This window comes from Zingiber officinale, chromosome 3A (genome assembly GCF_018446385.1).
Source record: "Zingiber officinale cultivar Zhangliang chromosome 3A, Zo_v1.1, whole genome shotgun sequence".
Lineage (NCBI taxonomy): Eukaryota > Viridiplantae > Streptophyta > Magnoliopsida > Zingiberales > Zingiberaceae > Zingiber > Zingiber officinale.
This window is the reverse complement of record NC_055990.1, coordinates 141843500-141855447: the sequence shown is the minus strand read 5'-3', so window position 1 is coordinate 141855447 and position 11948 is coordinate 141843500. Positions and strand designations below refer to the sequence as shown.

The 11948-nt window shown below is 31.6% G+C and overlaps 1 protein-coding gene across 1 annotated transcript; it reads right to left on the bottom strand.

Annotated features, from left to right (window-relative positions):
* Positions 1 to 1244: 1244 nt before the first annotated feature.
* Positions 1245 to 6636, bottom strand: LOC122052574 (RNA-directed DNA methylation 4-like). Its single transcript, XM_042614163.1, has 10 exons — positions 6108 to 6636; positions 5928 to 6011; positions 4242 to 4336; positions 3647 to 3718; positions 3070 to 3111; positions 2377 to 2528; positions 2188 to 2297; positions 1934 to 2009; positions 1775 to 1848; positions 1245 to 1697 (listed from the first exon to the last, which is right to left on the bottom strand). The coding sequence occupies exons 1-10, from the start codon at positions 6523 to 6525 to the stop codon at positions 1579 to 1581; spliced, it is 1242 nt and encodes a 413-aa protein (XP_042470097.1). The 5' UTR covers positions 6526 to 6636; the 3' UTR covers positions 1245 to 1578.
* Between the last annotated feature and the right edge of the window lie 5312 nt (positions 6637 to 11948).

The window sequence follows — 11948 nt, the reverse complement described above, 5'->3', positions numbered from 1 at the left end:
GGCAGGTTGCCCCCCAGCCGGACCCGTTCCAGTTCAGACCTTTGGAACGGTTCAGTCCTCTTCCTGAGCATTTGGACTTTGTTTCAGATCTTTGGATCAACCATGGCGGTTTGCATCTCGTAAATTTTGCTAGTGGCCTTCTGTTTTTTTTTTAATCGTGTCCCAACTTCTTTGACTAATTTTGAAGATGGACGACTCTCCTCATAATACGTTGGAGGTAGAAAATATGATCTTGGCCTCTGAAATCACAGATTGTATTAGTTCTTGTTCTTGATAAATCGATAAATTGTAATTATTTTGGCGTTGATTATGTGACAAGTGAAATGGATTAAATTATCATTCCATCCACCACTTAACACAGGCATCGCGGGATCACGTAAGTGTCGTTATCCCACGGCTAATTTTGCGGGGCGCCGGAGGCCACCTCAACCTTTACAATTCAGGTAGGATGGCCACGGGCGAGCGGGGATGCCCATTAGACGGGGGTCGCGGTGTGGATGCCAATATGCTTAAGGCAGAGTGAGGATGCCCTACACGAGTCACGGTGGGGATACCCACGACGCAAGGCGAGGACGCCTGTGAGCTCACGGGCCGTGACGGAGATGCCCGCGGCACGAGGTGGGGACACCGAATGGAGGTCTTAGTGGGGAAGCCCGCGAGCTCGAGGTGGAGACGCATGTGAACGTACAACGGAGGCTCCCGTAAGCACATGGACCGTGATAGAGACATCGTGGACAGATGTAGAAAAATAAGTTATATATATAAATTAAAATTTTTAATTAATATATTTTATATTTATAAAAATATCACAATCATATATACAGTACCATAACTCCAGTTATAAATTGAAAATCGGTATTGCTGACAACAGGATGGATGATAAAGTTTAATTACGAGAGCGGTATCTATTGGATCTAACATTGTTACCATTTTTTCATATTTATTTTGGCACCAAATACCGACTACTCCTTGAGCAATGGGAAGTAGGAGGATCTAATCGTTGATCATCGATTGTATTTTACATTGATTTGTAATACATAGAAAGTTTCGACTTCAAAAGTGTGTACATTATCCCAAAAAAAATTAAATTTTGACTTCAGAAGTGCTTATATTATCAGAAAAACTATTGTAATCTACATATGCATACATAGCGGCGTATTAACTTATCGACTTTTAAATTGTGAAATTTATGTAAATTTAGCATAAAAAATTAATTTTTTAGATTTGCAGGTAATTTGCACAGAACTAATATTAACATGAGGACATCATCCTATTACATTAACCACGAAACAAATTACAAATGACCAACTTTGGACATCTATTTCTAAAACAAAAATCCACCAACACAGAATATACATCTAAATGAGACGATCACTGAAAGTGATTGCCTCAACTTAATATATGCACACTAAACAAATTGAGATATTCCCATCTCCGGTACTCTCCAGCTTCCTTTACTCCAGTCGTTCATAATTTGAGTCAGAAATCTTCTAAATCAATGACAGGATTTTCATTCTCATTTTCAGCTTCAGCTTTTAAAGTGATTGTTTAAGCTTAACACAAATACAATAGACAAATTTAACGATATCCCCATCTCCAGTCCTCTCGATCTTCCTCTTCAGTTTGATCATAAATCGAGTCAGAATCTTCAAAGTCAGACTCTTCATCACAATAATCGTTCCATGGATAGTTTTCAGCTGAAAATAAACAGGCATTAATATTAGCCAACAATAATATAAGTCTAATTAAAAAGAAAGAAAATATACAATCATACCATTTGAATCATCACTTTCATAATCAGGTAGTGACGAGCCATCATAATAGTCATCCTCCACATAAACTTGGATTCTATAGCAATCAAACATAAACATAATGAATATCAAAATAAAATTCCAATTGTAAGTTTAGATAAATCAGATGTCTAATTTCATACAATGGATGCTCATCAATACTATCTGTGTCTATGTCCACACCACTGCCGATAGTATATATGTCGTAAACAAAGTTATCTGTTCAAAATAAATAAAAGAGAAAATTTAGCAGTGAGAAAATCATAAAGAATCTCATGGAAGATCTTAAACTACATATAAAGTTAATCATAGTATGTAAATTGGATTTCTTGTTTCTAAGCATAAAATATAACATTAGTTGTTATTGGAAGATTAAAGATGCGGGAGAAGATGGAACCTTCTGTAGTTGCCCTGTCATGTTCAATCTCTTCAGCTGCTTGTGGAAGGAATTCCCTTAAAAGTGGTAAATACTTATCAAAAATTGCACCACCAACCTCAGGAGCAACTCTGCAGCATTCAAGAATCTTTTATATAAAGTAGAAAGATACACTAAAGAAGCAATAGAAACACTGAATATTAAATTTACTTGGGCTTTGGCACCCTTTGGTGAGTTTCATCCTCGGCATCAACTCGAACAACATCATACAAATGACATTTTTCATACAAAGAGCATTCTTCTGCATCTATGCTTCCCCTTTTCTTCCATATTTGTTCAAATCGAGCACTTCTAGCAAGATCCTATAAGATTCAAATATTTAATAGGACCTAGTTACATTATCTTGAGAATAAAAACATCCAGATTCAATCTTGTATAATTTTAGCAACAAATTGACAATGAAGCATCTCATGATAAAACCAATATAAATGCACAAACAAACAACTAATAGTCAAAATCATTCCAATGATCTCGTAATATTCAAGTGGGTCCTATATATCAAAAAGAATAAAAAATTTGGACATATGATAAGAAAATGTGAAGATTATATAAGAGTAAAACTGTGCTTACATTTACTCACTATAACAGTGAAAAACTCTTGGTTATCACAAACACATTATTGATCTTGTCATGTGTATAACTGGTGCATCTACATAAAATTATTTATGTTGCATACTTCCAACAAACTGAATCTAAATGTGTAAAATGAAAAAACCTAAGTCCAAGATATGTAAAATAAATGCTACATTAGAAGACATCTAACACAAAAATTCAAATGTGCATGTTTCATCCAACGGAGAAATTGCAATAACAATTCAATAACATGAAAGAGTAATAATCTACCTCATGCTCTTTTATAGCCTTGGCCCGCAGTTGATCATGTTTCTGTAGACACAGAAAGTGCAACAAGAATGAATATATTATTCGAGGCAAAAAAAATGCTGAATATTCTAGGATTAAGTAAAGTTATTAAACTAGAAAAAATAATAATGGAATCGAAGTACGCAAATCAAGATTTATGCATTTTCCAAATAAAAATTGAAAGGCAAAGGATGATAATAAAAATGAGTCCAAATTTGTTTTTACAGGTGATTTTAGAAAAAATGCTCAATATCATTTAATAGAATAATTTCCAGCTCTTTGACATGTGAATTTTAAAAAGATGAATAACCAATTCTACGTGAGAATTATGTGCTGGCAAAAACATCCTTTCGGCAATTTTTATAATTAAGGTAGGAATCATAATATAATGCATGGAAAAAATTACATAAAATTGTGTGTCAATTTAGCAGTGCCGATAATAGAAGATATAAATCAAAGGAAAAATGCAGCAGTGAAAGGTAAACAATTCTGCAAGATTAGGTTAGGGTAACATCTTCTCATGGATAATGTAACATAAGAAATTGAATTGATACATTACCTTATCAGGTTTATACAAACTTCTACGCTCCTGAGATCTCCCCTTAAATTCTTTTGTATTTCTGGAAGGTTGCTGCTGGTTGAAAAGAGAGAGAGAGACAGAGAAGGAAGATTACTAACAGATTCAACAGATGAAGTCTAAACCAATGGATTACAATGGGAGAATTGATGTTCAAAGGAAAGATGATAGTAACTAAATAATCTTAGGCGTGTAAGGCAATATGCTTGCCAGAGATCTATGAAAATCCTGTCCATGGAACAACAAATATCCTAGGAAATATTTGACTGGCAAACAGAATGAAAGATTTTTTTTTAAACAAAGAGAGAATTATTGTGGGAATAAAACAGACGTAAGAAAGACTTAAAAATTGGGGCCCTCACTAGCCACTTCTGCTTCAAAAACATCATTTTTGAGCAGGCAAAAGGGCATTCATATCTCTAAAAAAAGGAAGTGATTACGAGTTAAACTGAATTATCAGATTATCTGATTTACGACAAGCTGTGTTAATGTCAAGTGGAAGAAAGAGGAACATATTAAAAGATAACCACCTCGCAAAGCAAATGACATAGGAGAGTAACAGAGATTAGGTGTTAACCAGAAAAGAATGCAGCACATCTTTGACAGACTGGGAGCGCCCAACTGTCTCAAGACGATGAACTAACATCTTCTTACTTGCAAGCTCATTGAGAACTGCATTTTAGAAGCCTCATTGATGAGAAATTTTCAGTCATATATGTTCACAGAATAGGTAGCCAATCAAAGCTACTTATCAGAAATTACAGAGCAAAACACACAACATGAGGGGCTATAATTTTTGAAACTTAGTCAATTACAAACTTGTAAGGAACTCCTTAGGTCTTTCCAGTAGCTTTATGTTTACATGATTGGACATTATACAAGAGTTCATCATTCCCTTTCACCAAAATAGAAAAACTCAACCCATGTGATAGATCTTCGTGGTAACCTAATGAACAAAGCATTCACAAAAACCCACCACTCTATCTGTTCAGTCTAATCATGTTTCTGCCATTTATCAAATGTTTAAGTGTTCGAACACAGCATCACTGCACCCAATTCAAAGGAAAAAAAAACTACATATCAAGTAATTTTCTAAACAAAAAGGCAACCAAACTGATATATATATAACACCAATTAGAAGAAAAATGGCCAACGAGAGTAATAACATGGGACTAATATTTTGTGAAAAGATGAAACATTTGATTGGCCAATGCTTAGGCTAGGTAACATGTTTGTGGTGGCAATAAACAGACATAATGAAAACTATAGATATCTAACACAACATAGTCATTGATAATGTCACTTTAAGTTTCCAGTAAAGCAAAAAATGGAATAATAAAAGAGCAAAATATCATTCCATGATGATGGATTTTCTAGTCAAAAAACATGGGATCATATTTTATATTGGACAATGACCAAAATGTGGTTGGAGTAATTCACTCTATGTAATTTGACAAATGCTTTCTTAATGGGCATTGAATATTATTAAGAATTTTGAGGTTATAAACTAAAGTCGCCATATACCAAATGAAACTCTAGTGTACATATTAAAGTTATTTCTATGTTGTTTACCTCATTTGAATAGTTTAATGACTACATCACATATTAGGAATCAATGGCATTGCCTATGAAAATTATTTTTTGCTATTCTCATGAAGCCCATAAAATGACAACTTTCTTTCAATCTGCACTTGTATGCACAAACTTCTTCTTGAATGAGGAATGGAAAAATAAGATGGGATTGAAGCTTATATGAATCTATGGGATTGGAGCTTTCAGAGTTGAGGAGATCGAAATACAAGAGATGAAGAATCAACAAACTGTCTATTTTGAGTTACAGGGCGTACTTGATACAACTACGAGACAGAACAGAAATTCTTGTGATTGGACACGACATGAAGCAGAAATTTTAAGATGAATGTGAGGTATGCCAAATAAAAGGCTATGCATCATCAAAATGACTCATTGAGAACTTTTCTTGTTGAAATCATGATTACAAAATCTATAATTATATTCAATATCATTTATAAATTAATATAAGCTAATAGCAGACCATTGATATATGCTACCCCATTTCAGTTTAACTCAATCTTTCCAAGTCCTTAGCATATAAAGAACATAGATTATATCTAGAAACCATTTTCGATTTCCTCCATTTTCAAGTAACAACAACTCAATAAATGCATGCATTGAAATTATGATAATTCCATTAAAAACAGTAAAAAAAAAAAAAAGAAGAAGAAGAAGAAAGGGAAGGCTATACCTTTTCCTGTGCCGCAATCAGATAAGGAGAGATTTCCAAGACCCAAGAATGCTTTTTTATGTGGCCTTTCATTAATCTCCAACCCTGAGCGCATAAAAATAAAACAAAACAAAAACCCACCTTTATATCCCATTCTAATATTATCCAAAGAGGGAAAAAAGAAGAAGAAAAATAACTAACAGAAGGAGTCAAGTTTTGCTTGGGAGGCCTTCCGCTTAACCCTTACGATCACCGGCTTTCCAGTGATCGAACTCAGCGGAAGAGGCTTTCCTGTAAACAAACCCAGCGGAGGAGGGTTTCCTGTGATCAAACTCAGGGGAGGAGGGTTTCTTGTGATCAAACTCTGGGGAGGAGGGTTTCTTGTCATCAAGCTCAGCGAAGGAGGGTTTCCTGTAATCAAACTCAGCGGAGGAGGGTTTCCCGTGTTCAAACTCAGCGGAGGAGACATGAAACTCAGCGGAGGAGACTTTCCAGTGATGGAACTCAGAGGAGGAGGCTTTCTGGTGATGGACGGAGGAGACATCGAACTCAGAGCAGTATGCTTTCCGGTGATGGAACTCAGCGGACGAGGCTTTCCGTTGATCGACGGAGGAGACATCGAAGGTTAACGCCCGGAGAATAAGAATCGACCGGAGAACAAGAATCGCCCAGACAATCGCCTCCAGAGAACAAAAATCGCCGGGAGAAAAGAATCGAGGTTTCGGTGAATAGATTTGTGAGAAAAATGACTCCCTGATCTGCTTATTTATAGGCTAGGCCAAGGGGTAATGAAAAGGCCCATATGGGATGCAGCAGGGTCCATTTATTCTTTTTAAGTTAATTAAAATATATTTTAAAGCAGCTATATCTAATATAATCCTAACGGTAATTTTTTTAAAAACACGCACGCACTCGACTTTAGAAGAGCCAACATATATACCTAACTTTGATAAATGACCATCCACCTTAATCTATTTTTTTTTTAATAATAATTAAAACAACAAAATAATATATATTTTTTTTAAAAAAACATCTTAATATATTTTAATTTTTAAAAAATATTTACTCTAATATGTTTATAATCATTACAATCATAATTATTATAATATTTTAATAATAATTGATAAAAAAATATTTTAATAATAATAATTTTAATTAAATTAAAATATTCTTACTTTATATTATAATAGTTGTTGAAATCGTATAATTATAATTTTATTGGAATGTGAATACTTTTAAAATAAGAAATATATTATATTATATTCTATCTTATTAAAAAGATTTCAAAATGGGTTAATTTTTCTTTTAAAAAATATTTAATAAAGTGAGATGCGCTAAGGCCATGAATAAATGGAATGTTTGTGAACAAGTTTAATGTTCGACTTAACTAGAGGTTGTTTATGTTCGTTCAATACATATAAAATTAATTAAATAAATAAATTTGTTAAACTAAACAAATAAATTTGAATATTTATATATTTAACTTGTTAATATTCATAAATAATACTTTGAATTACGTTTGTGAACAGTATTTTAAAAAAATATTTGTTAAAATAATATTTATGAATTATATTCATTACTTTTAAAATTAAATTAAGCTGAATTATCAAATTCAACAATCAATATAATTAAATAAATAAAAATATCAAGCAATAAAATTAACTTGAATTATATTATCAAGTCCATGCTAGTAAAAAAAATAAATTAAATCAAGTTTAAATAATTATTTTAATGATTTAATTTATTTTAGACTTAATTTTACTCGATTACCACATCAAATAAATTTAAACATTCTAAAATTTTAATGAGCTTGTTTGCCATCCTATGCACCTTTATCCTATTTTCCTTCAGTGCTTTACTGGCTTCTCAACTGGATTTGATTTATTTTTTTTTACATAAACTATTAAAAGATTTTAAAATATAGTTAATTAAGAATACATATTTTAAATTATTATTTTTTAATGAATATATTTTATATTTTAAAAATATCAAAATCATTCTAATTATATATAACTCGAGATTTAAAACTAAGAGGACAACAAATAGAAAGGATAATTTACTAGCAACGAGGATGATATTATTTTGATTACAAGTGTCACAACTATTGGATCTAACATTGTTGTCTTTTTTTTGTTTTGCTGGCATAAGTATTTAATTTACGTCCATTAATTCTTGGATGATCGATTTGATCCTTTTAAAATTTTTTATCAATAATTAAAATAAATCAAAAAACACTCACGAACGAACTGACCTATTAACCTAGTATTTTTAGATGAACCATCTATAAAAAAAAAAAATTCATACCTACCTAAAAATATGAGATAGGGAGTAGAGGATCTAATCATCAATCGACTGATATATAACATTCATTTGTAATCGGTAATCCGTATCAAATTTCAGTTTAAGAAATGTTTTTATTATCAACAGAAAAAAAATGTAAATTTTTTACTTCAAAATTATTTATATTATAAAAAAATAAAATAATATAAATTTTGTCTTAAAAATATTAATGTTATTACAAGAAAATATTTTATTTTACACTGTTGACATAGATAGCTGCATATTATCTTATGGACTTTTAAATTATGAAGTTTATACAAATTAACATGAAAAAAATATTTTATAGATTTCTAATTAATTTGTAAAAATATACATATTTACATGATAAAGTTGTTCTATTACATTAACTATCAAAACTTGTAACACCCCACCCTCCACTCTACTAGTCTGTGAGAGTGGGACATTACTGGACTATTAACTTTACTTAACTAGTGTTGCTCACATGTTGATAATTGTACTTATAACTCTTTACAAACTCAAAACATGCAAAAAGTAACAGCTGGAAACATAAATAACTCATCTAATACATACTATTCAATTATTTGTTCTCAACTAAAACTATATATATTAATCTGAACATGCTAAAACTATATATTAATCTGAACATGCATGCAACAATAATACAACTCAGATAGCGGAACTAATGTGCATAGCAAATAAAAGAAAGAATTCTAAAACTTAAAATATCCAATGAACAAGCCCAGCAACATGAAAGAATAATCTCAACTGTCTAAATACAAAATTTTAATGAATTCTTAAGCAAAATCCCAAGGCTTCCATAGTCTAGACATCACACATCCATCCACACCTCCTTGTCGCCTTCCTTCACTATAGTTTTCCTTTTCCTTTTCCTTTTCCGTTATTAGTTATAGTTAAAACATCACTAATAACGTATTTTTACTCTTTAATTATCACGAAATACGGGAGAAAAATAGAGAATATTTTAATAATAAAATAAAATTTATTATAATATATTATTGATATAATTTAATTTGATTGTTAATTGATATATTATTGTATTTTTTATTTTTGTACCACTTCATCTATTTTATAAATAGAGTGTTCTACCTATTTTATAAATAGAGTGTTGGGTAGAACGATGGAATAAGATAATTCTCTTTTCAATTCTTTCTTTTTTTAGCATGTATATTTGTTAAGGTATGAACTCATAAATATTCATACTCTTAGTCTTTATGTTGATATTCTCGAAATAACATAAATTTTTATTTTTATGTTAATGCCTTTATTTTATATTAATAATTCTCAAGTGCATAATATTCTAATTTAATAATTATGTTATTAAAGTAGTATAAATTTTAAATTTACATTGATGCTATGGAAGAAGTAGACTTCTAATTATATATTAATGCTCTTGAAATAAGACATTATTTAAATTTAATATTGATTCTCTCAAAGTAGTACAATCCTAAATTTATAAATTTATATTGATGTTCCTAAAAAAAAACATAATTTTTAATTCTATGTTAATGCTTCTAAAGTAATGCAACACGAATTTACGTTGATTTATTGACAAATCTATAATTTAAAATATAAATATCTAAAATTTATCAATATCCCTGAATAATATTAATTTAGGATATAAGTTTTATCAATGTTCCTCGTGAATATTGATAATCCAACACATATCAATAATTTTTAAGAATTATGATTAAAGATATAAGATATATTAATATTTTTAAAGAATATTGAAAATATTCATTTTGATTATATTATTATGATATGTTTTTTTAGTTTCTGTTTCCTTTTAATTTTTATTCCTATAATATTTTTGTGTAGAAATAAATATTTGTTTACTCCATAACTATGATAATATAATGTGTTTTGATGACATGCTTATTTAACATTTATTCCATTTTAATTTTTATTGTTATAATATTTTTGTGTTAAGTAAATATTTGATATAAATGATATTATTATAATTATTTTTTTATTTTCTTTTAGGGTTGCTATGACAAATATCATAAAGTTTGAATTTAAAGCACTTGATTTAACTGAAACAAAAAAAAACTATTTGTCATGGATTTTGAAGGTTGAGATCCACCTCATCTCTAAGAGCTTAGGAGATCCATAAAAAAAAATAAAGGAAACAACGAATCCTTTACAAAAGTACTTATTTTCCTTCATTACCATGTATGATGGTGGATTGAAAGTTTATTATTTCATTAAAAAAAAATCACAAGAACTTTGAAAAAAAAATGAAAGGAAGGTTTGATCATGAGAACTATAGTTCTTCCAAAAATCCGTTATGAATGGATGCATCTTCGCCTCGAAGATTTTAATTCTGTAATCGATTATAACTCGACACTATTCAAGATTAATTCTAAACTTAGACTTATTGAAGAGGAAATTATTATCAAAATTTATTTTAAAAAAACTCTCAACTTTTCATGCTTCAAATGTGTTGGATCGGGAGGGAGGGGGGAATCACAATTTACTTATTTAAATTTAAATTATAGTAAAATAAAATAAAATTACAGTGGAAGGATTAAAGAAAGCAATACAAATGGAAAACTCTGTCAGTTTTACTTTGTTCGGAGCATTCGGCGACTCTTACTCCAAAACCCAGGCTCCGTGGACCTATTAATGGGTACTCCACTTAATGCCTCTTCCGACGCCGCGAGAAGAGGGATCGAGTACAAGTAGAAAATAGGACAGTGTAACAACCTACACTTTCTTTTTACTAATATGAAAGGTAAACAACACATTAAGATTGTTATCAACACTTTAGTAGATAGGAATCTGAACAAGCTCATGTGTTGATGTCAGTTTGCCAACAGTGGTCGGATATCATGGAGTAGTAGTGCAGTAGTAGCAGATCATAATCAAGGTAGCAAAGGAGTCGTAGAAGCTTGGTATCAAGATATATTTCAAATGCTGCAACGAAGATTAGAGGTGCCTCTAATGCCCATGGAGGCGCCTTCAACCCTGAAGCTTTATCCCCAGAAGATTGCTTCTCATCCGCGACGAAGCAACGTTCTGACCCTTTTTAGGGTGCCTTCCATCAGCTCTAAGACACCTTCAGTCCACACGAGAGGGCGCCTTCCATCAGAACCAAGGCGCCTTAGGCCCGGTCTGAGGCACCTCTAGCTAGCTCGGAGGCGTCTTCAGAATTGTTTATCCGATGTGAATTTGTGCCAATCGATCCTGCAAGACCATGTTAGCTCAAAACAGATAATAACTTGCAAAACAGAGTTATCACAATAAAGATAAAGAGTAGTAAATAGATCTTGTCTCTCTGATACCAGGATCTAGTAAAGGTCTCAACTTAGATTTTCCAAATAGACCTAAGCTGAACTGATACCTACTGCCCCCTCAATCGGGACGCGCCCTCACTTAGTCACTCACTTCTAGTAACTTTTCTTTACTTAACAATTTACAGTCTATTGGCTCACCTCTTGACCCACAAGGTTTTCATGCCAGTTGTCAAGTTTGCAGACTCAATTGGACTTAGGCCAACTATCAGGCCCCGCGGATCCAGCTAGACTTCCTGCTAGATATCAGGTTGTCCCTTTAATCTATCTAGGCGCATACCAACTATCAGGCCCTCAGACCTAGTTATGTTTCATCCTGGTGTCAGGTCCTCTAGACACGTCAATCTCTATACGCTCAATAAATGTATTAGATAACAATAATACTCTAACTTTAATCTCTTTGCCATTTATCAAAATCTGAGTTAGCTCA

Excerpts from the sequence above, each read along its gene's own strand:
- LOC122052574 (XM_042614163.1), bottom strand. The coding sequence starts at position 6,525 with ATGTCTCCTCCGTCGATCAACGGAAAGCCTCGTCCGCTGAGTTCCATC. Across the intron at positions 2,529-3,069 it reads AGGCTATAAAAGAGCATGAG|GATCTTGCTAGAAGTGCTCG; the intron begins GTAGATTATTAC and ends TGAATCTTATAG. Across the intron at positions 2,010-2,187 it reads TGACAGGGCAACTACAGAAG|ATAACTTTGTTTACGACATA; the intron begins GTTCCATCTTCT and ends TATTTTGAACAG.